The sequence below is a fragment of the Schistocerca piceifrons genome, chromosome 1 (assembly GCF_021461385.2).
Source record: "Schistocerca piceifrons isolate TAMUIC-IGC-003096 chromosome 1, iqSchPice1.1, whole genome shotgun sequence".
Taxonomy (NCBI): Eukaryota; Metazoa; Arthropoda; class Insecta; order Orthoptera; family Acrididae; genus Schistocerca; species Schistocerca piceifrons.
This window is the reverse complement of record NC_060138.1, coordinates 822,880,592-822,907,788: the sequence shown is the minus strand read 5'-3', so window position 1 is coordinate 822,907,788 and position 27,197 is coordinate 822,880,592. Positions and strand designations below refer to the sequence as shown.

Below are 27,197 nucleotides of genomic sequence, written 5' to 3'. Positions count from 1 at the left end.
CATACCCAGTCTGTCAGAGGAGGACCTACAGTGTAACACAGACTCCGAAACGCGACGTAACTCGGCATTGATTGCATTAACAAACATTGCCAGAGACGATAAAAGGGAAAAATGGTCCAAATGGCTCTGAGCACTATGGGACTTAACTTCTGAGGTCATCAGTCCCCTAGAACTGAGAACTACTTAAACATAACTAACCTAAGGACATCACACACATTCATGCCCGAGGCAGGATTCGAACCTGCGACCGTAGCGGTCACGCGGTTCCAGACTGTAGCGCCGAGAAGCGCACGGCCACACCGGCCGGCCTAAAAGGGAAAAGTGACAGGCAAAAATTGTCGTAACTGACTGGGTATCTAACTCCAGACCTTTGCATCCACAGTCTGACGCGTTGCCCGAGAGGCCAATCGCGAAACTTCAGTAATGTGTGTGTGTGTGTGTGTGTGTGTGTGTGTGTGTGTGTGTGTGTGTGTGTGTGTGTGTGTCCTGTTTCCACGCATTTGTTAGTAACAGCAGTGGTGGATAACAGTTGCTGTTGCAAATCGAAATGTCAGGAGGAGGAAAATACTATAAGCGTCTAATCAAGGTTGTCATGCACTGTGCATCGAAAAATCAGCCAGTGTAATAATGAATTGATACCATGGTGATAATTTATGTGACTACGTTACCGTATTTACGAGACAAATGATAGATGGTTACTGTATGTGGAAGACATCACTTCGGACGTGATTATGGCTGTACCTCGTCACGTACAAAGCTTCCTTCCTGCAACGGACGGGAGGAATCACACTTGGCTTCCGTAACTTTCGAATGTACATAGTGATGGTAAGAGTTTGTTTACATCGGGTTATTATATGTTAGGCTTCTTTGGTAGCGCGATAACTACTCGCGCAGGTTGCGCGGACATTGACCTTTCTGTAGGTCCACTGTGTCTGTTGTACATCGCTCGAGATGTACTTGTGAGCAGCTGCAGACAGCGCTCTGTCGGGCCACGCCCACTACTCGATCGTGACCAGTGGCGTTTAACGAGAACAGTTCCAAACAACTGACAAGTCGAGCTGACTATCCTGACAGCAGAATTTAGTGCGGGAGAGACATTACGTATATCAAAAAGGGCAGTGAGACATTCATTAGCATTCTAGAACGACCAGAATGCACTTACTAAGAACGTCAGGGCCTCGTCTGGGCTCGCTACGACGCCCACAATCTCATTCTGGCGTACTTAGCGCGCCACCTCCTGTCCTACGAAGGTCGCAATCTATAAAAAGATATACCCTCAGGTTGCTTCACCACCTGTGTTGCTGCTGATGCGTCTATACTGGGAACCCTGAACATGGCACAGCAACAGCAGTAATATAGCTCTTTAAGGGGGACAAAAATATTGTAATGATACGACTTAAAACAGACGCTGTGTTATAACAACACTTCGAACTACATACAGTGTTCACTCAAATGACGAAATGTAATAATCGATTTGTTCGCCTCAGCTCACACATTTCTATCGGCTCGCCACCTCGCAGGGCCTAAATTAAGAACTATGCTCTGCCTTATATAAATATTTGTTTGTTCCTACAGTAATTCGGTTAGATGCTATTCATAGGACTTCACAAGCATTCCTCCTTACAATAATTTGCTTAGACGACGACCGATGATTATGATTATAATACCAAAACGTAACAAGAGAAGTTACATTATTGGGTGCCACACAGGGTCCGTGGTCTGTGCAGCTCATCGTTGCAAGTTTCCCAGCGTGGTTACCTAGAATTTCTAGAACAAGAATAGCACATTTTTTGGCTGCATCGATAGCGTCTCTCTCTCTCTCTCTCTCTCTCTCTCTCTCTCTCTCTCTCTCTCTCCCCCCACATCAGTGCCGTAGCACAAGCTTGCAGTCTCATACTGGGCTAAAAGCGTGGAAGAAAATCGGCCAGTTTCTTTTAAAAGGAACCATCCTAACATTCGTCTTCATGGATGTAGGGAAACAGCGAAAAATTTAAATTACAATAAAAAATGTTCAAATGTGTTTGAATTCCTAAGGGACCAAACTGCTTAGTCATCGGTCCCTACACACACACACACACACACACACACACACACACACACACACACACACACACACGCCCGAGGCAGGACTCGAACATCCGGCGGGAGGGGCCACGCAGTCCAATCCGTGACGCCTCAAACCGCGCGGCCGCTCCGCGCGGCAAATTAGAATCCCCTGTCGGGATTCAAACCGCACTACTATCAAATGGCAACACGAGAGTTACATCGAAAATGTTAAAAACTGAAAGCTCTTTAGTAATTTACTCACTTTCCAATTTTAGCCAAAAAGAACTGACCCTGCAGTAACAAACTAAAACACTCCGTATTCCCGATAAAATTCAGTCACAAAAATAAATTTTTAACGAAAAGAAAATTACGAAGTTCGATAAGGAAGATTTAAGAATGTAGTTGGATCACATCTGCACAAAGAAAACACACTTCGGACAATGGCAGAAAGAAAAGAGAACCAAATGCACAGAAGGTTAACGGAATGTACTTGTGAAGTTATTACTGAACAGTTACTTTTCTTTATTCCGGCTCATACTATCCAGTACGGTTGCGTGATCTTTGTCGCCATACGAACACAGAATTCGGGGTTTCGCACATAAATAATTACTTCTAAGAGGTTTACGTGCTATCAGAAACACACAACTGCAGTGTCGTAGGTCGACCGAATAAGAAGTGTCCTGCAATCGGCGAACTATGAACCAAGGGATATATGAAAAAGATCGTAAAATGTTTGGCTTGTTGCTGATCTACTTGTGCATTTTCTCCTCTAAAGAGAAAGATGCCAACTGCTTCAGTTTTCATTCGCATTGAGGACCTGATTCCCTTGCTCACGTACCGCGACACGGCATAAAGCCCTGCCCCCCCAAACACACACACACACACACACACACACACACACACACACACACACACACGCGCGCGCACAAAAGGTGCATACACTTGGGCGAGCATCTTAAGTGAAGAGTAATCAACAAACAAAATACAAAATCACAATGATCTGATGTAATCTGCGTAAGTTCCCTTTGCAACAAAAATGTTCGTGGTCAAAATCTTTCATCTCGAAGTACCTGGAATCTGGAGTATGTTTACAGCACATACTCTTAGTCCTACCTTTTTTCCTCCTCCACCACTAGCTCTGAGACAAATGCCCACACTGTCTAGATCTTCCACTCGTTTTTTTTTTTAATTCTGCGTCTATTTGATCTTTCCTGTTTTCCGTACCATTAGAGCGATAGCTGGAAGGTTATTAGGAAACCTGCCATCCTCCATTCACATTTTTTCCCAGAGTTTTGTGTAAAAGTCTACGATCAGAATTCCGGTCTCCGCAGATGTCCCTCCAGGGAGCCGGCGCAGACACGTTAATGGGCGGGTCTAGGGACGACTGCCACGCACCGCTGCTGGACGCTAATTGGCAGGATTTATTCGGTGACGGCAGAGACGGCGACTCTCATGGGAAAGGCTTCTTGTTTCCTGCCGCTGTTATTCCAGCTTTCCTATTGATTAACTCTTCTGCCCCTCTGCACTGCCTCACAAGTTCGCCGCCGCATTCACCACTCCGCATCGCGTCCGTAGTGTTTACTGAACAACTTGAACAAGTTTCTTTCATGTAACAAATTGCACGCAGTGAAACGTCACGAAGTGTCTTCGAACGTAACCTCGTCCGATTTGAGCAGCGTACTGAAATGACCCATGACGGAATCCAACACAATCTTGTTGCAACTACTTTCTCGTAGCTTCAAAGGGGAGCCGGCCGAAGTGGCCGTGCGGTTAAAGGCGCTGCAGTCTGGAGCCGCAAGACCGCTACGGTCGCAGGTTCGAATCCTGCCTCGGGCATGGATGTTTGTGATGTCCTTAGGTTAGTTAGGTTTAACTAGTTCTAAGTTCTAGGGGACTCATGACCTCAGCAGTTGAGTCCCATAGTGCTCAGAGCCATTTGAACCATTCAAAGGGGAAAAAACATAAAAATATTTACTACAAAAGCGACAGGGTTTCTGCTGCAAACTAAAAGAAACTAAGTTTAAAGATTTATCTGTACAATCAGATGCACTGTTTTACAGCCTATAAACCTAACTTCATATTCGCTATTTGTTTCAGATGGGTAAATTTAAACGTTGTACGGTTCTATTAAATTTAACATCCCTTACCTATTAAATTCGTATGGATCGAAAACGCGGGTACATACGGGTTACCCTGAGTCTGTAGTGTGGAATAGTTCACTTCAGCCAGAAATATCTAAGTTTGCAAAAGCTCCTTTCTTTAATTACGGGAATTTAATACTAAAATCCTGTTGGATGAACTACGTACCGTTCTTTTCATCAGAACATGTAAGAATTTCCGCAACTTTTTTGCCGCAGTCAGTTGGACTTTATAGAGTTATGTCGCTTGTCCCGATGATGTTTCGCCGCTTAAACTTGGGACGTTTTCTTCCTGCAGTTACTGTAACAGGATGTTTCTCGCGCATGTTGTGCTGTCTCCTTCCACCTGTGACGCCTGTTACTTCCGCGAAGCAAGTGCACCTTTCTGTAGTAACTGCTTCAATCCACCTCTGGTTTAGCGTACCGGAGAAACACAACGATCATTCACTACCACGTAAAACACTCGAATAAATCACATGTCGCCACCGAAAAGCATTCACATTTTCGATATCAATATGGTTTTTCGATATCAATATGGTTGATGCCCAGTGCGACATAACGTAACAGTATTTTAAGTTGCTAATAGCGAACTCGCACACCAAGGAACTGGCGTGCACTGTAGAAAGGCGCTATCTCCGGTTGGCTAAGTGACACAATTTTACTGCTTCTCTTTATCATGAAATCAAAAATTATATTTGAAGTGTATATTACACACTGGAATTTGTGATTTCATCACACTCCGTACTACAAATTATCATTTATGCAGAGTGTACAAAAACTACACTCCTGGAAATGGAAAAAAGAACACATTGACACCGGTGTGTCAGACCCACCATACTTGCTCCGGACACTGCGAGAGGGCTGTACAAGCAATGATCACACGCACGGCACTGCGGACACACCAGGAACCGCGGTGTTGGCCGTCGAATGGCGCTAGCTGCGCAGCATTTGTGCACCGCCGCCGTCAGTGTCAGCCAGTTTGCCGTGGCATACGGAGCTCCATCGCAGTCTTTAACACTGGTAGCATGCCGCGACAGCGTGGACGTGAACCGTATGTGCAGTTGACGGACTTTGAGCGAGGGCGTATAGTGGGCATGCGGGAGGCCGGGTGGACGTACCGCCGAATTGCTCAACACGTGGGGCGTGAGGTCTCCACAGTACATCGATGTTGTCGCCAGTGGTCGGCGGAAGGTGCACGTGCCCGTCGACCTGGGACCGGACCGCAGCGACGCACGGATGCGCGCCAAGACCGTAGGATCCTACGCAGTGCCGTAGGGGACCGCACCGCCACTTCCCAGCAAATTAGGGACACTGTTGCTCCTGGGGTATCGGCGAGGACCATTCGCAACCGTCTCCATGAAGCTGGGCTACGGTCCCGCACACCGTTAGGCCGTCTTCCGCTCACGCCCCAACATCGTGCACCCCGCCTCCAGTGGTGTCGCGACAGGCGTGAATGGAGGGACGAATGGAGACGTGTCGTCTTCAGCGATGAGAGTCGCTTCTGCCTTGGTGCCAATGATGGTCGTATGCGTGTTTGGCGCCGTGCAGGTGAGCGCCACAATCAGGACTGCATACGACCGAGGCACACAGGGCCAACACCCGGCATCATGGTGTGGGGAGCGATCTCCTACACTGGCCGTACACCACTGGTGATCGTCGAGGGGACACTGAATAGTGCACGGTACATCCAAACCGTCATCGAACCCATCGTTCTACCATTCCTAGACCGGCAAGGGAACTTGCTGTTCCAACAGGACAATGCACGTCCGCATGTATCCCGTGCCACCCAACGTGCTCTAGAAGGTGTAAGTCAACTACCCTGGCCAGCAAGATCTCCGGATCTGTCCCCCATTGAGCATGTTTGGGACTGGATGAAGCGTCGTCTCACGCGGTCTGCACGTCCAGCACGAACGCTGGTGCAACTGAGGCGCCAGGTGGAAATGGCATGGCAAGCCGTTCCACAGGACTACATCCAGCATCTCTACGATCGTCTCCATGGGAGAATAGCAGCCTGCATTGCTGCGAAAGGTGGATATACACTGTTCTAGCGCCGACATTGTGCATGCTCTGTTGCCTGTGTCTATGTGCCTGTGGTTCTGTCAGTGTGATCATGTGATGTATCTGACCCCAGGAATGTGTCAATAAAGTTTCCCCTTCCTGGGACAATGAATTCACGGTGTTCTTATTTCAATTTCCAGGAGTGTATATATACAAAATTTTAGAGTGTTTATGATCTCTAAACACTTTCTCTGTGATAAAAATGTTACAAGCACACAGTTTCCCCACAAGGAACCCATGAAAGTATTGGAACTATTGAAATTCGTAGACTTTGTTCAAATCTTTGTGTGATGGATACTGTTTTATAGGTGTTTCCTTGTTTCTGTGTGTTTCTTTTTTTGGGAGGGAGGAGGGATGAAGCGTTTGGCGTAAGAGACGGTGTTAGACCACAAGAAGTGGTTGCCTATTTGCCTGAAGCTGCGGCCATTATTCGTGAAACACATGGCTCTTTTGACCTTTTAAGACAATCACCACCACACAGATGCGTATTAATGTAAGCGGAAGAAATTTTGAGCAACGTCTCTAAAACACTATTCAGCACACGGCATTTTGAACACCGACTCTAAACATGACTAGCGTTGAAACCCTCATGGACGCTTAGCGAGAAAAAGAGTACACATGTTGCATTTTTCATCAAACAGCAAAAGTTTCTTTTCACCGCCTCTAAACAATCCAACGATTTGTATACGTAGTTTTTTTTACACCCTGTATATCAAAATCTAGGTCAGCGCCTGCTGCTTCGCTCGCGTGGACTGTGTGGTGTCTACAGATCTGTTTTCCTTCAATCGAATTTGTAAGTTGCTACGCCCTCTTTTATAGAGTTAGTGACCCTTTACATGGCTGCGAATCTTTGGATAATTAAAGAGTTCCAACGTGTTTAATTTTATATAGCGAGTTTATTTCGAAACTAGAAGCTAAATATCAGTTTTTATCAGTTTTCAGTCCGCAGCTCGTGGTCGTGCGGTAGTGTTCTCGCTTCCCACGCCCGGGTTCCCGGGTTCGATTCCTGGCGGGGTCAGGGATTTTCTCTGCCTCGTGATGACTGGGTGTTGTGTGATGTCCTTAGGTTAGTTAGGTTTAAGTAGTTCTTAGTTCTAGGGGACTGATGACCATAGATGTTAAGTCCCATAGTGCTCAGAGCCATTTGAACCATCAGTTTTCAAAGATGTAGCTTCAAAAATGCTTTAGTAGTTCTTTAATAGTGATTTATTTAAAAAAAAACTTTCACCCCCTTAGGGGTTGAATTTTACAAAAATGGTGAAAAGCGTACTTTCTTATTTCTTACTAGTCGTAGTTCTAGCTTCAAAATAGCCTTAATAGCGACATGTTTTCAAACTACCTTATATCTCCTTTTTCATCGCCTTAGGAGCGAAATTCCGAAAAGTTCCTTCTGAAACTATGCCTACAGCATAACATCGTCTCAAAATTTCAATCTTCTATCCTTAGCGCTTTGGGCTGGGCATGATGAGTCAGCGATCAGTCTTTTCCTTCTTTGCAAGGTCTCTCTCCTAAGTGCACCAGGTCCTTTTTCTGTGGCGTTGCGGCGGATATTTACAGTTTTTGTTTCAATGCGTGGCTCTAGTCAGCCTAAACAAATACTGCTCATAGCGTCTCTCATGCGACTGCCAGTGCGGATGGAAACCGTCGGTTTGTTTCCCGTTACAAACAAAATGATTTTGAAACGGAATTTTACGTGCCCATTGGATAGAGCGGTCACGTATTAGTCTAGTGCGATTTTGTTCTATCGATATGTATTAACAGGGACAGTAAAACATGAAGAATAATCAAGCGCTCCGGTAGCGACAGGATCGTCCTGGCCTGCGCTGAGTGCTACTCACATGCAGTAGGAGCGCTGCTCGGTAGCTGCCAGAGTACTAAGGACTCTTCTTGTTCTACTGCTCCTGTTAGTAAATATTGATAAAACAAATATTGCACTAGACTAACATGTGACCGCTCAATCAAATGGGCACGTATAATTCTGTTTCAAAATCATTTTGTTTCATAACGGGAAACAAACCAATGCCTTCCGTCCTCACTGGCAGTGTTTGGGCTGACTGCAGCTACACAATGAAAAAATTAAATTGAAATATCTGCCGAAACGCCGGAGAAAATGCGCCTGACGACTCTTACGAGACACGCGCTGTACATAGAAATTGCAGGAATCTAGGGGAGAGTTTTCTTGTACCCTGCATCCCTGCTCGGCAATGGCCTTGCCGCAGTGGATACACCGGTTCCCGTGAGATCACCGAAGTTCAGCGCTGTCGGGCGTGATCGTCACTTGGATGGGTGACCATCCAGGCCGCCACGCGCTGTTGCCATTTTTCGGGGTGCACTCAGCCTCGTGATGCCAATTTAGGAGCTACTTGACCGAATAGTATCGGCTTCGGTCAAGAATACTATCATAACGACCGGGAGAGCGGTGTGCTGACACCACGCCCCCCCTATCCGCATCCTCCGCTGAGGATGACACGGCGGTCGGATGGTCCCGGTAGGCCACTCGTCGCCTGAAGACGGAGTGGTGCATCCCTGCTCGATATTAACTGTTAGGAAACCACCAAAATACTCAATCCTCGAACTTTCCTGCTTCCAAATACAGCTCAGGCCCATACACAGTCCTGAATCTCCAATGACCTCAGTATGGTAACTATGAAGTTCCAATTACTGTTAACCGAATGGCTCAATCCAGAACCACCGACAGACTAGCGGCATTCCTGTGTATGTGCCACCAAACAGCGAGAGTAATAAAGAGAAAGCTTGAAGAGATCTTCAACGAACGGCGCCGTTGACGTTTCGAAAGCGGTAAGCAACGGCGAATGGACGCGCTGGAGCCTGCGGAGAGTGCCGTCCGCCGCAGCGAGAGAAACAAATCGTGCTTCATACATGTTTAAAAGGCGGATCAATCACCACAGTGGCTGGCCGAGAAAAAACGGGTAGAGCGCCGGACAGAGTGGGCGGGGCAGCCGGCAGCGGTAGCGCTCGGCCTCAGCTGTCGCGGCCGGCACGCGGCTGATGGATGGGCGGACGCAGCCCGTGCCCAGCGCAGGCAGGCAGGCGCTAGCCCGCGCCCCGCCAGCTGCCTTCGCGCTATAAAAACTGCGATACTCGACACGTTTCTGACACTACTGGTAGCGAAATACTGGCTTTCATTCTTTGGAAATATTGTCCCTGCCGATACCATCCATACGTTTTTGACCCACTGCGTCATCGAAATGTTCTTGTTGTTGTTCTTGTGGTCTTCAGTCCTGAGACTGGTTTGATGCAGCTCTCCATGGTACTCTATCCTGTGCAAGCTTCATCATCTCCCAGTACTTACTGCAACCTACATCCTTCTGAATCTGCTTAGTGTATTCATCTCTTGGTCTCCCTCTACGATTTTTACCCTCCACGCTGCCCTCCAATGCTAAATTTGTGATCCCTTGATGCCTCAGAACATGTCCTACCAACCGGTCCCTTCTTCTCGAGTTGTGCCACAAACTCCTCCCCATTCTATTCAATACCTCCACGTTAGTTATGTGATCTACCCATCTAATCTTCAGCATTCTTCTGTAGATCCACATTTCGAAAGCTTCAATTCTCTTCTTGTCCAAACTATTCATCGTCCATGTTTCACTTCCATACATGGCTACACTCCATACAAATACTTTCAGAAAGACTTCCTGACACTTAGATCTACACTCAATGTTAAATTTCTCTTCTTCAGAAACGCTTTCCTCGCCATTGCCAGTCAACATGTTATATCCTCTCTACTTCGACCATCATCAGTTATTTTACTCCCCAAATAGCAAAACTCCTTTACTACCTCAAACGTCTCATTTCCTAATCTAATTCCGTCAGCATCACCCGATTTTATTCGATTACATTCCATTATCCTTGTTTTGCTTTTGTTGATGTTCATCTTATATCCTCATTTCAAGACACTGTCCATTCCGTTCAACTGCTCTTCCAAGTCCTTTGCTGTCTCTGACAGAATTACAATGTCAACGGCGAATCTCAAAGTTTTTATTTCTTCTCCATGGATTTTAATACCTACTCCGAATTTTTCTTTTGTTTCCTTTACTGCTTGATCAATATACAGTTTGAAGAACATCGGGGACAGGCTTCAACCCTGTCTCACTCCCTTCCCAACCGCTGCTTCCCTTTCATGCCCCTCGACTCTTATAACTGCCATCTGGTTTCTGTACAATTGTAAATAGCCTTTCGCTCCCTGTATTTTACCCCTGCCACCTTCAGAATTTAAAAGAGAGTATTCCAGTCAACATTTTAAAAAGCTTTCTCTAAGTCTACAAATGCTAGAAACGTAGGTTTGCCTTTCCTTAATCTCTCTTCTAAGATAAGTCGTAAGGTCAGTATTGCCTCACGTGTTCCAACATTTCTACGGAATCCAAACTGATCTTCTCTTAGGTCGGCTTCTTCCAGTTTTTCCATTCGTCTGTAGAGAATTCGCGTTAGTATTTTGCAGCTGTGTCTTATTAAACTGATAGTTCGATAATTTTCACATCTGTCAACACCTCCTTTCTTTGGGATTGGAATTATTTTATTTTTCTTGAAATCTGAGGTTATTTCGCCTGTCTCATACATTCAGGTCACCAGATGGTAGAGTTTTGTCAGGAATGGCTCTCCCAAGGCCGTCTGTAGTTGTAGTGGAATGTTGTCTACTCCCGAGGCCGAAATGGCGAACATAAACCAACAATCTAAATCTAGTACGCGTAAAATACACGTCTTAACGGCAAAATTGTGCAAGCAGTAGAGGAAATCACGGAGAGTGTGGAAAGTAACTAAAGTTCAAGAAGAAGAAACTGAAACTATAAGTACGGGAACGCAGCTGCGAATATGAACCCTCATCGGCTGTATATTGGAATTACATTGAAAATCGGTGCTAGATAGGGATTTGAAGATAGATTTCCAGCTTTACGCGAGCGGTCTTCTTAATCGCTTCGGCTATCAGTGCACGAACGACGGCCAGACCTAAGCTTCCATATTTCGTTGTCCGTGTGGCACAACCCGCACTCGTATGTTACCCATGTTCCCGTCCAGGAGAGTCGACAGCCTGGCATTGGCGAATAAACACGAAATAGCAGTGCCTGTGTTATTAAGAAGTACGAAGTAATGTTACTTTGGACACGAATGCATGTATGTCCGCAGGAACACTGCTTTGTACTACTTAATAACATTGTCTCTGTTATTTCGTATCAAACGTTAAGGTCTGCTGCCGATACTGCAATTCTGTCAGAGTCAAAACAGGACGTGGAAGATCTGTCGAACGGAATGTAGAGTGTCTCGAAACGAGGTTGTAAGATAAACAATAACAAAAGTAGAACGAAGGTTGTTGAATTAAATCAGGCGATCCTTACAGAATTATATTTGGAAATGAGGCACTAGAAGCAGTAGAAAAGTTTAGCTACAGTATTGGTACAGTTAAAATAGCTTACGGTGGTCGTATTAGACAGGACACGTCAGGGGTAGCCACATAAAAAACGAGACAGACGGGAAAAAGTAAGTAAGCTGTTTATTATGTCAAAAGTAATCGCCATAATTGTTAGTACAGTTAACCCACTGTGAGATAAGGCGGTCAGTGCCTTCTTGGAAAATCGTATGCGGTTGCCAACTCTGTAACAACCCTACCACAACAGAGGTCAAAAATTAATTATGATTGTAGTGTTGCTCACGCTGCTAAATATTGCATTTTCGAGCGACAACAAGGTTATATTATGTGGCAGGTGTCTTTAGAGCACAGTTAATAAAGTCATTTCTTGAAATAATGGATAAACTAGGCACTCATCTTGTCGTGTTTCCCACGCTGGTCTTGTTGTGAACTCATGGCTCAATCGTCGAAAATCTGGGTAGTGATGATTCCAAGCTCGGATGCAAAGAGGCCTAGGTGTTATTCTGCTATATTCAAAAGTTTTTTAGATGTGTTTCATAAACCATTCTTGAAGATTAAACTTTTGCAAGTTAGGACAATGGTGATGCAAAAAAGTAGTCAGCACTCCGAATGTAAGTTACACTTCTTTTTTATTACTTTTGTTGCAATATCACGTAACTCGTTCCAAAACATCACTTCACAATATAAAACATACTTGAAAATATCTTCCTCACTGTTAAAGTTCACATTTCATAAACTGACTACAATCTGCGTCTTTTTAACATGACGACCAAAGCTTGACTCTCTACAATAACCGCTTACGCGCCCAAAAATCAGAGTTACAAGTACATCAAAGATCATAGTGACAAAAGAAAGAATACACATAAGAATAATATCATTGCAATATATACATATCTATGTATCGAACTACCTCTACATTAATGAAATCAAATCTGAATGTTGTCACAGAAATATGTTAACTATTTTACAGAAACACAGTAGAATATTGCTGGTATCGAGAGGTTGAGGTGAGGTGCCGCAATGGTTACGTAATTCAAGTACCATTACACAACGGAACCACGATTGTGCCCAGGTGTGGATCTCTTCATCCGAGGCAAATCGTCGGGCATTAATGTCTTTCTTGAGAGCTCCAAAAATACGGAAATCGCATTGGGAGAGATGGGGACCGTGTGGAGGGCGTGTAAAGGCTTCCCGGCGGAAGTGCTGCGTCGTAATCAAAACAACTTTGGCGACATGTTGGAGGGCATTTCCTGCAACAGATGCTGCCGTCCGTCAAGATTCGTGAGAGTTTAGACTTCATTGCGTGCTTTAATTTTCAAGAAGTGTCCACGTACCGCTGTGCGTTAATCGAGGCGCGCCATGACGTCCAAATGCCCAGGAATCTTGACGCATGGTATGATTCTGTTGTGGGATAACGCCCGTCCAATGTTGCCAAGGTTGTTTCGACAACGCTGCAGAAATTCCGTTGCGAAGCGCTTATACGTCCTCCCCACAGTTCCGTCTACCTTTAGGAGTTCCATATTTTTGAAGTCCTAAAGAAAGACATTCGCGGCTATCGATTTGCTTTGGACGAAGAGGTCCACGCCTCGGTAAAATGGAACCGCAAACATTTTCTCGTGAAGGCATTGACCGTTTTGTTTCACAGTTGGATAAATGAATTCATAGTTATGGCGACTACTTTCGAAATAATAATTTACTTTTTTTCCCCATCCGTCTCTTCTTCATTTGACTACCCCTTATGAAATGTAGACTGGCAATAACAAGAAAAGCGTTTATGAGAAAAGAGCAATTTGTCAACATCTAATATAAGTATGATTGCCCGGAATGTAGCCTTTTAAGGAAGTGAAACGTGGGCGATCAACACTTCAGACAAGATTACAATAGAAATTTTTGAAATGTGCTTTACAAAAACGTTAAAGATTAGATGGGCAGATCGGATAACTAATGAAGTAGTACTGAGCAGTTTGGGAAAGAAACGAATTGTACATGCCATGACTAAAAGAAGGGATTGGTTGATGGGACACACATCCAGGGGCATAAAAAAAATGAAAAAAATACAGGTGACCGAAGTTAAAGCATGCAGGTTAAAATGGATGTGTGTTGCAGTAGGTATGCAGAGATGAAGACGCTTGTACAAAATAGGCTAGTGCGGAGATCTGCATTAAACCGGCATTATTCTGACGGACGACCAAATTCAATAACAGGTACTCCTATAACATAACTTTTTAACCTAACCTAGACACCTGGCTTCGCTGCAGCTAGTAATGTCACCACACGCATCATTCCAAATAAAAAAGCAAAATGATTATTGCCACTGTTCTGTTCTCCCTCCCTCTTCCCACAACCCCTCACCATTACGTCACGGATTACAACCGAATCCTGATAGTGAATACAGGTTCACTCCCTGTATTCTTGAAATTCCATACTCAATTGCAGGAACACCTTCAGAAACACTTCTTCTTATTGGTGGAGGTGTTGCGTGACACAGAAACAGCACCCTACTGAGCAAATGACAGTCCATGTAATTATTACATAGTACATTTGATGATTAAAACAAATTTATGTAAGTACATGAGCGGCACATAGTAGTTAACACCAGATCCTAAAAATACGTCATAGTAACAGGCAACGTCACTGTGAAGAAAAAGGTTAAGAACAGTCTAATGCAATAATTTGTTCTGGGGTGATATTCCGAAATAATGTATTGTAGACCGAGGGCTTTTGTGACGTAAATATGAAGCAAGAGGGTGGACCAGTAGAGAAAAAATGTGCGAGTGCTAAACAGTCCAAAGTATGTTACAGAAGCTCTTAGAGGGAACAGGCATTCAGTGATATGTTCAAGGTTCAAGCTATAGTCTATTGAAATGTTCATGAAAGTTCTGCAAGCTGTAGCATTTTTTGATGAAAGGATACTGGTGCGAAATTGATGTATCGACGTCGGCTATATGCTGATGCGATACGACTCACAGGGATAGAATATGTGAATTGAATCACTTTATGTTGTTGAGTTGCACGAACAAGTTGAAGATTCTCTAAAGTCTATTCTGTGAATGTAATTGTAGAAGTTCAGATGATGGAAAGGAATCTTTACGCTGAAAGACGGGTTTCGTCCACAACATGTAGCTTCCATGATTACTGTGTCATTTGCGAGAAATCTGTCATGTACGATCGACAAAACATATCAATTCTGACAATGTTCTCAATTCCTGTCGATCTTCTGACCTCAACTGCTATAATAACGGGGAATGTTCGTCCCTGCTGTCATCCTTCTTCCCAGCCAGCGTCGAAACCAGTTAAGTAGTGTGTAAGTCTCGAGGTCGATGACCTCAGCAGTTTGGTGTCTTAGGAATTCACACACATTTGAACATTTTGAGTAAATTGCAGCTTCAGGGTAAGATCAACTTATGCACTCAACGACGTAACCAACGTAAAGAAGCCGATATGTAGGAATATTGGGACATTGGTGCATACTTACGCGTTAGATGTATCGTGTAATAGGGCTAACGAAATGTTGACTGTTCGACTATAGTACGCAAGGGGCGTTGGTGCAGACTTGGATACGACATGTGTGACGTGTAACATTGGCTTTAAGGTTTCGGGGTATTGATGGGATGTACTGAATTCGGAGATATTTAAGTGTCTCTTACGTGCTGTGTCCTTTACGGCGTGTCGATTTTTAAAGGATATTGACTGTCAAACTGAGATTGAACGATTTGGATCATATTGGTAACGTGTGTGTGACCATTCCGCGATCCACGACATGCTTTCTTAAACTGCATTCGTCAGAATCATACTGATCCCAAGTAGAGTGTTGTGAATTGGAGTTACCTCTCGATACGTAGGGTAAAGCCTTGTTGCAATTGCCCCCTTTCATCTTTCTCTGTGGTCTGAATCTAAGTGCGAGGAAAGAGTCCGCGCCGGCCGAAGTGGCCGAGCGGTTCTAGGCGCTTCAGTCTGGAACCACGCGACCGCTACGGTCGCAGGTTAGAATCTGGCCTCGGGCATGGATGTGTGTGATGTTCTTAGGTTAATTAGGTTTAAGTAGTTCTCAGTTCTAGGGGAATGATGACCTCAGATGTTAAGTCTCATAGTGCTCAGAGCCATTTGAACCATTTTTGAAAAAGTCCGCACTGACAAAGAGGGGTTGTTGCATTGCTGCCAACCTTTTTTTGGGAGCGTTTTTCTGTTTCTCGTACCGATCATCCAGTGAGCTAAATCTGACTTCGCGTGGCGGAGAAAAATGTTATGTACAACAGTTGCGAAACTGCTTCTTCGAGGATTAATCTTGGAGCAAGAAAATACTAATGCATGGATGTTTTAAAAATCCACCAAACTGTTATTTTAGGTGCATTTGCTAAGCCATCCTCCGATAACTGACAGAAATGTGCGAGTGCGATGATTTAAATTTAGCGTTTTTAACAGTGATATTAATCAGCTGTGGGGAGCAACATGATAGTGTTAAGGAATGCTTATTGGAATTTAGAGTGTCGTCGTCATCGTCGATAGATTAAGCGTTGTGGTAAACGTAAGAGGACGACGGACGGGGGCAGAAGTAGCCCGTTTTATGAAACGGCCCGTTGCGCGTTTGGCATGTTTGAGGACAACGGCGGGAGAAAAATACGACTGTGAGGGGCAGACTCCACTTCCTTTAGAATACGTGTCCGTGTCTTGGACACTGAGTCGTATTACGTGGGTCTAGTCGTGGAAGGTAAAGGACTGTCTTTGATCCCAGTAATCGGGAATAGTACAACAGGAGCACAGCAGTTCAGCACAGGTTAGCAGTAAAGGAGGGCGAGTGTACCTGCCGTGCGGGCTCAAGCTGTTCAGAAGGTGAGCATGATGAAACGGTGGGGGTTAGCGGTGGAAATCGGCTTCAGGAATGTAAAAGCTGGTAGTACAAGCAGGGAAAAAGGAGGATAATGCGAGGAGGAGACGGCTTGGTAGCCGGGAGTGACGGGTAGAGTGCGGCCCAGCAGGGAGCCGGCAGTCAGTGGTGGCTGTGGCTGGGGGCTCGCTCCATAAATTAAAAAACCGGCCGGCCGGCCGGGCGGAATGCGGCCAGCAGCCGCGGCGGACCGCCAGCGCCGTAAATCCGCGCCCGCACGCGACCATCGCGTGCCCGGCTCTCTCCAGCGTGCCTCGTGTCTCACCTTACAGTATAGCGCACTTATCGTGCACCAGCCATTTACCCGATAATGATCGGGATCTACCGAGGGCGCACCACAATCTTAACGTACACAGTCGCGACACCACTGCTCTGGCCTAATGCCCGCTGGGTACGTAAACTTGCGACAAAGCGTCGCACGATTTTTTACGTCATTGCGTGGATAAAACAAACACGTGCAGAGGAATGGGGGCACTACCACTGCAGACGATCCGATTGTCCGTTGTCGTGCGACCGTGCACAAGCTTCAAATCAGTATGAATTTTTCTAGCCAATCACGTGACACGGTGATGCATGGCGAAAAGCTAAAGAGCCTGGTACAAGCAAGTAGTTGAAACTTCCTGGCAGATTAAAGCTGTGTGCCGGACCGAGACTCGAACTCGGGACCTATAGCAAGGTTCGCAGGAGAGCTTCTGTGAAGTTTGGAAGGTAGGAGACGAGGTACTGGCGGAATTAATGCTGTGAGGACGGGGCGTGAGTCGTGCTTGGGTAGCTCAGTTGGTAGAGCACTTGCCCGCGAAAGGCAAAGGTCCTGAGTTCGAGTCTCGGCCCGGCACACAGTTTTAATCTGCCAGGAAGTTTCATATCAGCACACACTCCGCTGTAGAGTGAAAACTTCATTCTAGAAGCAAGTAGTTGTTTGTGGGACCAGCAGCAGTCTCGGTATCACATGAGCAATATTACGTGCAAGTTGTGGGAGGTAGTACTGGAATTAGAACAAAACAAGTAATTTTCTTCGATCTTGTGGTGTGTTTAGTGCCTGACGAAGGTTTTATGAAATGTGATTCCTCCTAGTTTGCTCCAAATTCATAAAAGCGTTTTGTATTATATTTAGAGAATTATTACGGTAGCAATTCTTCCTCGTGTTGAGGAGGTGGTGTAGTCTGAGTCCTCTTCCCCTGTCCTATAAACTATCCTAAGTTAAAATTAACTGAGGCCGTTGGCACGTGCTAGCGTCGCATGTCAAAACTGAAGATGAATACGCGAGTGGAGCCTCATCGTCAGGTAGTTTCTTAGAAAACTTCCGAAGGAATCTGACAAGTTTATTTTAAATCCCATTTGTTTCTAAATAGTAAAATACGAGAGGAATTTTGTACTAATGTAATAACAAAAATGAAGACAAGTAAAATAATACTTTATCCTTAATTCAAATGGCTCTGAGCACTATGCGGCTTAACTTCGGAGGTCATCAGTCGCCTACAACTTAGAACTAATTAAACGTAACTAACCTAAGGACATCACACACATCCATGGCCGAGGCAGGATTCGAACCTGCGACCGTAGCGGTCAGTCGGCTCCAGATTGTAGCGCCTAGAACCGCACGGCCACTCCAGCCGGCCCTATCCTTAATTAGAAGATTCGTTTGCATAAGCAATCTACTTACTAATTTCAGCTAATAGGAGAATTAGCTGTCTTGTAAAATCATTGCTAATGTTCTCTGCAGTGTCCCACCGCAGTGTTTTGTTCCACGTATCGACAAACGAAGATTAGATGGATAGATCACATAACTAATGAGGAGGTATTGGACAGAATTGGGGAAGGGAGAAATTTGTGGCACAACTTGACTAGAAGAAGGGATCGGTTGGTAGGACATATTCTGAGGCATCAAGGGATCACCAATTTAGTATTGGAGGGCAGCGTGGAGGGTAAAAATCGTAGAGGGAGACCAAGAGATGAATACATTAAACAGATTCAGAAGGATGTAGGTTGCAGTAGGTACTGGGAGATGGAGAAGCTTGCACAGGACAGAGTAGCATGGGGAGCTGCATCAAACCGGTCTCAGGACTGAAGACAACAACAACAACAACAACAACATCGACAAATAAGTTCCATTTTACAGTACCATACGTACTTAAATGATTATGTAACAACAATAAATGACTAATAATATAGTAAGTTATCAAGTGCCTGATACTTCGGAGTATAATCTTATTTATTCGTTACTTACCTTTCTCGACGGAAAGTGCTGGAAGCTTTTCTCTCACGTGCGATGCTACAGCAGTATTTCTATTATGCGATCTACAAAGTTGGTAATGTCTGTGCGCGTTGTTTGTTTCATCTGATACCATTAGAAGTCAGGAGAGCCTTCTTTGTATATCTCTGTGTTGTATACCAGAGTAATATATCGTACAATGTAACGATAATACACCTTCCAAGGAAGCGAATACGTCTGAACTGTGGCCTTTTTCACTTACGTGTTCTTCCTGACGGACACAATCAATCCAAACACCACTCTAAGCAGCATTGACGATGAAACGCAAGGCTCTGCTTGTGATCACGAGGATATAAGGTATAATGAGATTGATTCAAATGTATCCTGTCGTAGTGAAGAGCAGTTTACTAATAATGGAGATCATTCAGATGAAATAGGTGATACTTAAAGGTCAGAAGTTCCAATCTGAAACTCGAGCAACGCGTACGATACAAGAAAAAAGTTTAATTGCTCGTGCAGAAATAGTATTCAGAAGATTATGATGAGAAACTACTTGAAATTGAAAATAAGAAGCTTTCCTTTTTAGAAGAAAAATACCGATTTTTGATGAGGACGTTGCTCCCTTGATGCTGTTAGAATGTGTCTAGTAATATGTCTTGACAGAAAAGCTGGTATAGGGAGCCTCTACTACAGGGACTGGTAGCGTGGCCCTCGTCATAACTCTTCAAGAGCTTTCAGAGCTTATCGCCAAAACAGACAGGCGGGGAAGGTCGGTTCTGGCGCGGTAGGCTGTTCCGTAGGAGCGCTCTGTCAACTCGTAGCCCAATGTATCAACCCCTCTTATTTTGTAATTCCGTTTGCGGTGGAAAATCGTGCGTATCTGAAAGGATGAATGATGGAAAAAGAGGAACAAGAAGCTAGACCAGAGGGTGCACATAACTTCAACATAGCTCCATTGTTAATATCACGCCAATCTTCGACAATTTAGCCCCGGTTTTGCTATAGCAGTCAGAAGCAGCTGTCACCTGCGTCTAACTTGTAAGAGTTCGGAAACACCATATTATCGTATTTCCAGCGGTTGAAGATATGGCATTTGTTTGAATGTTTGCCGGGGGTACACGCAACTAAAATAACCTGGGTAGTGCGAAACAAATATACGAAATCGTGCAACATAATTATTAGAGCATATAACAACATACGTATCTTCGGTTTAAATGAGAAATGAAAGAATTAATTTCAGACTCTCAATGCTGTCACTTGATGAGAGCGTGAACAGAAGTGCCAAGAATTACTCGAAGTTTATATAGAACTAGAAATTTGACGTCCGCAAGGAGAATGGGGGGGGGGGGGGCGGGGGCGGGGGGGGGGGGGGGGAGAGAGAGGAGGGGAGTAGTAACGAGACGAAACCTTGCCACTTCTTGGTATCTGGAACACAGAATTTTCTTTTCTTCCCTACAGAATTCTCATACAGACCTAGATATTGTTGTCATTGATTCAACTAAACTGCAGCTTCAGTCTGTTCTGGTATTACACTGCAGAAACAAATCAGAAACGCTGTGTCTGCTTTTCATGCTGTTCACAGCAGTTTACACAGTTTCCTTTGGCTCGGCAATGGTTTACATGTTGTGCTACACTGAAGACAAATGTGAACTTTTGCAGGGCAGCACCAAAATAGAATCCCTAAAGTTTTTTCGTTGCTTAATTGTACCTATCCTTTTGAACAACTGAAAAGGATGTGTGCAACATACACAGTATGTTACTGATTTCCATGGGATTTCTCTCTTCACCTTACAAAAACAATCATGACTGAAATATGAGCATAGCTGGCTAATAATTTTTACCAACTCCAACCCGCCTCCCTCCACAAACTTGTAGTACACACTGCAAACCATGGCCATTTTATTCCTTTCCTATGCTTCACCTGTGGGTACGAATGCATCTGTTGGTAATAAAGTATCCAATTTTCTGCACTTGAATTGCAGTTTTTATCAAGTTTGTAGGTGTCACCTCTGGGAGTTCTCTAAACCCCACAATATGTAGCATTGAAACGAGAAATGTCTGACACCAAATGGCCGTATTATCCTTCACTTGTATATGTACTTGCATAGACTTGACCCATAAACCCATAGACATCTGCAAGCTTTGAAGCACACCTGGATTGTCAAATGATTTTGCAGGAGTCCATGACACTTTGGTTAAATATTTGTGCATTAGGTAATAGCAATGATAAGTACAAATTGTGTTACGTGGTCCCACATATAATAATCAGATGGACTGAGTTCAACTGAGCACACAGATCGTAGGACTGGTCCTCCACAACCCATCCATACATCATCACAGAAGTCACCCTCTACACTCCGAACAATGTGACTGAAATATACTGGAACCCCAAAATGCATAAAAACTTCCTTCCTCTTATTGTTAGGTGCTCATATGCCTGAAAATCTCGAAGAGTACCTGAAGTAAAGTTCTTGTAGAAAGCAACTGTTAGGTGTGTTGGGAGAATATATGAACCTGGAATTTTCATCGTCTCGTAATAATTATTTGTGAAAGTTTAGGTATGTTACGCTGAGCCACTGTTGGTGATGCTATCATGGATTCTATCTCAGCAATGCAATGATAACTATGAGCTACTAGCTTCTACTTGGAAACATAGTTTGATACAGCCCAATTTCTAGTAATTATTCTGCAGCATTACATAAAAATTTTGTATTACATTTATGCATACAATATTTTGATATATAGTACTTACTTACACTACCTATATAAAACGTTAAAAACAAAATGTATTTAAAATATACAGAGTGATTATAATTAAAGTCCCAGTTTCAAAACACTGAGGTAAACAAATCACTGCTCTGGATGACATCAAATTTGAATGGAATGTAATTTAAGAAGGGGAAAACATTACAGAAACAAAAAAAAAAATTATAACGGAAAATTTTACATTTGGATAGCACTTCGAATGGTGGAATATGTAAAATGAGACACAGGGTACACTGTTCTGTAGTTTGCATCTGTCACAATGACACATGCAGGATAGTGCACTGGTGGTAGCTCTTTTACAAAAATAGTGACTGTGTGCCAGTAGCTCTCCAGAATTTTTGAAGGATATAAAAAAAAGACATTATCTAATGTCTGCAGAGGGTCTGGAGGAAGTGAATACCAAGAAACAGGTCTCTTGAAGCACAATTTGGCAGGGGGAGGAAAACAATTGATGAGACATCAATAGATGATGTGGCTACATCGTTGCAGATGGAGTCGAGCGGTGGTGTGCAAACATGCAGTGCATGGGAATTGCCCAGACGTTGGACATACTGGGAGTGTGGTGCATAAAATTCTCCGAAACATCCTGCATTGCTATCCGTACAAAATTACTCTTGTTAAAGAGCTGCTTCATGCTGACATTCTAGCAAGGCAAACATTGAAACATCCTGGCAGATTAAAACTGTGCTGGACCAAGGCTCGAAATTGGGACCTTTGCATTTCGCGGGCAAGTGCTCTATCAACAGAGCACCCAAGCACGACTCAAGACCTGTCCTCACAGCTTTACTTCTGCCAATATGTCATCTCCTGCCTTCCAAGTTTCATATAAGCGCACATTCTGATACAGAGTGTAAACTTCATCCAAGACAAAAGTTTGCTCTACAATTTCTTGTTTGCATGAAAGTGGATGATGAATGGCAATGGAACATTCTGTGCACAGACAAAGCCTATTTCCACCTCAAAGGACATGCCAGTACAAAGAATTGTAGCATATGGGCAGCAAAAAAATCTGCTCGTACATAAACTGGTACTACTACAGAGGGCAATGGGCAGCATGTCTTGTGCCAGTCTCATAACAAAAACAAGATTTCATTCTTGCTTTAGCAACACACCATCATTAAGTGTGAAAGAATGTTGTCTAATATTGATGTTATAACAAAATACATTGTTATTTATGGTAATATACTTCATAGGTTAATTTATTACATTGAACATATTGATCGTACATTGTAATTATAACTCAAAAACAGTGGATTTTTGGAAGCACAATTATCTGGCCTAGTTTGGGTGGTTTTGATAAGAGGAATAAGCCACCAAAAATTGTAAAAATACTTCAGGAATATTCTGTAGATAGCATTAAACTTTATTTTATGAGCCACTCCATAATAGTACTTTTTAAGTGACATAGTACTTTACCTATGATAGGTATTGAGAGGGAACATGAATCATTTGGGCTATAATTAGTTTTGTGTACTTCCCCTCAACTCTATTTCTTGGGGCATGACATGCCATCAGTCTAATCGAATCAGTTACACAAAAAAATATGCCAATTTTAGAACACATCTCACTTGGCAAGTGAGCAGATGTAGCCAGAACATGTTTTTTGAACAATAGAATTTTTATTGTGTTTAAAATTTTATGATCAAATGTAGCTGTACCAGATAATTGATACTAATTTTCTTATGTTTCAGTGGTGGCAAATTCATTAGTATTGGTGAGAAGATTAGATTGCCAGATGATGTAACTATGGGTTACATAATTGGTGAGTAGTACTCCTACAACATATTTGTAAGCAGTTATATAACTGTTTGTATGTTGTTAATTCTAGCTGTGTTGCTGAGTTTGTTTGTTATGTTTATTTACACAAAGATTCATAATATCTCATGTTAAAGTACTCAATAAATAGTTCTCATCCACAGTGGTTTGCACTCGTTTTTAGAATCTCCAAAAACATTTAATAAACAACATATATCACTACAAAACTTTTATTGCAGTTTTCAAAAGTTTAACATCCTTTTCTTTGGAGTGGGATCTAAAACATTGTTGTTGAAATATATTTTAATTTTTTTTGTGTGTATGTACTATAAAAAGAAGCAACTAATATTAACACAGATGTGCAGAACAGTTTTTTGTGAAGATTTTGAGAATTATTTGGGTTTATTAAAACTGGCGAATTTCACTCCAGTAATCAGCTATTCAAATATGATGATTTTAGAGACCAAAATCCAAAACATAAAATTTATTAGTATTATTTCTTGGAAGGCTTGAATTTTGTGAAATGCTCAAGATTACTGTTCACTGCAGTCAAAATATAAACTTGAGTAACAAATTGTTATTTCCTATCAAATGTCACTGTTGACACCTGTCTGTTTACCATTCACATTTCTGCTGACAGTATTGTCATGCATGTGTGTGAACAGTATTATTCCAGTGTGTTACTGGTAACTTTATAAGTGATGGGAAGTGAAACATATGAGAACCTATGACTGAATAAAAAAAATTATATATCATGTGCACAAAAGTAGTTTGGATCAGACAAAACTCCAAATCTTCAATCCCCTTTATATTATTTGCATGAAGGTGGGCAAGAAACTACTGCAAATTCAGTTCAAAGTTCAATGTGTAGTTTACATTGCAGTGAGGCAAACTATCCTGGCAAGATAAAATATCCATATACACATTTTGCCTATGTGTCCTTAGACATATTCATTTTGAAATGTACTGCAACACTGTGAAATTAATGATGATTTGTTATGTCTTTTAAACATCGCCTATTATATATTTTAAATGGCACTACATGTGTCAAGACTGCCATTTTTGTTATTTGACAACTGGTGATGGTCATTACCACCATACAATTACAGAACAAAATAAAAACCGTAGTTCTTATCACAATAATTATTCTTTATTTTCAGAGCATATGCTTCAAAAACCTTTGACTGTAATAGAGCAATTTCATTCTCATCTTGAGCCTATGAAATTCTTGAGACCTGACACAATACAGGATCAGGTGAGTAGATACATTGTACAATACATCTTTGTATTTAAGTTTTAACACGTGCTTTCTTCCCATGTTGTTCACTTCCAGCAGTAATTCCAAATTTGGTAGTCTAAGCTCTAGCAGATATTAGCCAAGGTCCAATGTTTAAGGCATACGGGTAGCAATGACATTAAAAGTCATTTTTATAAAACTTAATGGAATGAAGTATAGATTGTACTCCCCCCTTACCTCAGAGTAATACTGAGGGCATGGTGAGATATGACCCCACAAGGGTGCAGACACAGGGAGGTGGAAAATTGTCTGGGGATCAAAATTAAGTATTAACAAGTAGAGATACGCAAGTTGTTCTACCCATCATGTTCTTACAGTCTGCCCAAGACAAGAAACCTTATCCTCAGCTCATGACTGTAAGTGCACACTGTTGTCATGTTATCCAAGTAGTATCGTGAAGAAATGTCTGTTACCAGACACATAGCTATTGATAACATCACTGCATATGGTGCACACAATAGCTGTACATGATCCACAAATTCAACAATGGAGTTCCTGCTGCCACTTCGCTACAGTATTCTAGGATCTAAATGGTCTGTAGGTGGGTGCCAAAGCAAATCTGCTGTTTCAATTAAGGCTTCAGATGTTGCCCTGATTTCTGCCAACTGATGACTGGTGCGAGGAGCAAGAAGAAAAGGTGGAGAATACATGTAGTAAACTAGAGCCTCCTGCCAGTACTTGTACTCTAAATCTTGATCTTCTCCCGTTGTGCTGAATGTTCAAATAACTTACGGGAATACAACCCGATAACGCCCTTGACAACCACTGATATTTTGACAGGCGATCACTCCATTGTTTTCAAGATACAAATGAAATAAGAGATTGCTATGCATGGTAGATGATGCCAGAGTATTTTCCAAATAATGCTTCACCTTTATTAAAGCTATTTACAAAATAAAATTTTGTAGATCTGTAGGAAATATTACCAAAAGGTAGTTTTGCAGGGGAGGAGGGAACAGCTTTGTTACTTCAGCGAAAGGTATTAGATGACCTTGCTATGGCTCTGCCTCCTTTTCCTCAGGGAGGAGGCGGCGAGGGAGGGGAGGGGAATTTAAATTTCTGTAACGCTTGAAGATACTCTTGAGAGCTACCATAAATGTTAAAGAAAAATTTATAAAAGTCGTAATATATTGATTCGTTGTACTGTACTAAAATAGAGGGTGCATATGTTACTTCTTTTCACATTCTAGAGAGTAGTTTTCATGGAAATTGGCATGAAATTTGCCAATGAAGTTTACTGTATTCATCATTGTATTTGCTAAATACCATATTTTTATCTCTAGGGCTGACTTAGAATGTTGTTACAAGAAATTCAACTTATCCTTCAGTTTTTTTTATTGTCTTACTGACACTTTCTTGTGTCTATCACTATGACAATGTTTTAGTCCAAAACTGGATTTAGAGATTGAAGATACACAATAATAACAATAAAAGGGAAACTGAAGTATTCAACAAAATTTGCTAGGACACAGTATTGTTAAGGCTAAACATAGGAGGATAATAAATAAAGAAATTTGGAACTGTAATTTTGTATTGTATGGACAGAAAAAGACCAAGAGAACAAAACAAATAATTCAGAATGTAACTATAAGAATTCCACACGTTAGACTCTTTTCTTTCATGAACACAAACAACTTGTAGTATGAAATTTTACACAAGATTTCTATAATCATTCTACAGCTATTTGTCTACTGATCATAAAAAAGTCATAGATATGTGATAGGATAAATTACACTTCATGGTGACATGTTTTTAAAATGTTCCTTCTATGATTAAGAAAAGAGTTGTACAACTGGTAATTCCAAGAGTTTTAATTTCTTTCTCATCTCTTGACTTCATTTCAGTATGCACTTAGAACAAAGGAAGTTAAAAATTCTGTGACTTATTTTGTTTATACTCTGTTGTTTGAATTCCTCTTTCTGTTGCCACTACTCTGATAGTCATACCTTCCATACATCACAAATTTTTAATGTTGTCCTCATTTCTGTCCAATATTAACATTTTAATTTCCAGATAGGACCAACATTTGAATTACTCTTGATTATATGCTATGTTCTAATAGATCATGTTGAAGTGATACTGTAGTGATATTCTTAGTGCAAAATTCGGGCAGTTGCTGTAAAGAATTTGCTGTCAACATGAAAGTATGTTATAATGTATTCTGATGTAAAATAAGTAAGTACCTTAAAACAAGATCTTGTGCACAAACATATATTTGGTAGGACATGAGTAAGTTACTCACTGGGACCAATGACCTCAGCAGTTTGGTCCCATAGGAATTCACACACACACACACACACACACACACACACACACACACACACACACACACACACACACACACACACACACTTGAAGTTACTCATTTAATGCCAGGTACAGGGTTTGACACCCAGTTCATATTAGGATTTTTCCTGTCACCAAACCCAAGTTTTACCTCAGGCAATGATTGTATTGTGATATATGCCAAGTTATGCTGTGGTTCATAGTGCACTTTAAACTGTAGGTCGCCCTATAACTGGGTGTGCAAGTAATTTCTGAAGTCGGAGGAAGACGCCTCCGCCGGCCGCGGTGGTCTAGCGGTTCTAGGCGTGCAGTCTGGAACCGCGCGACTGCTACGGTCGCAGGTTTGAATCCTGCCTCGGGCATGGATGTGT

General features: G+C 42.6%; 1 protein-coding gene across 1 annotated transcript in view; it reads left to right on the top strand.

The window, feature by feature from the left end:
• LOC124714428 (fringe glycosyltransferase) overlaps positions 1-27,197 on the top strand; it is a 636,964-nt gene that overhangs the window by 604,504 nt on the left and 5,263 nt on the right. Inside the window, exons 8-9 of the mRNA XM_047243020.1 lie at positions 23,180-23,250; positions 24,404-24,498. Of these exons, the coding sequence (XP_047098976.1) occupies positions 23,180-23,250; positions 24,404-24,498 (166 nt within the window). The remainder of the gene's footprint in view (positions 1-23,179; positions 23,251-24,403; positions 24,499-27,197) is intronic.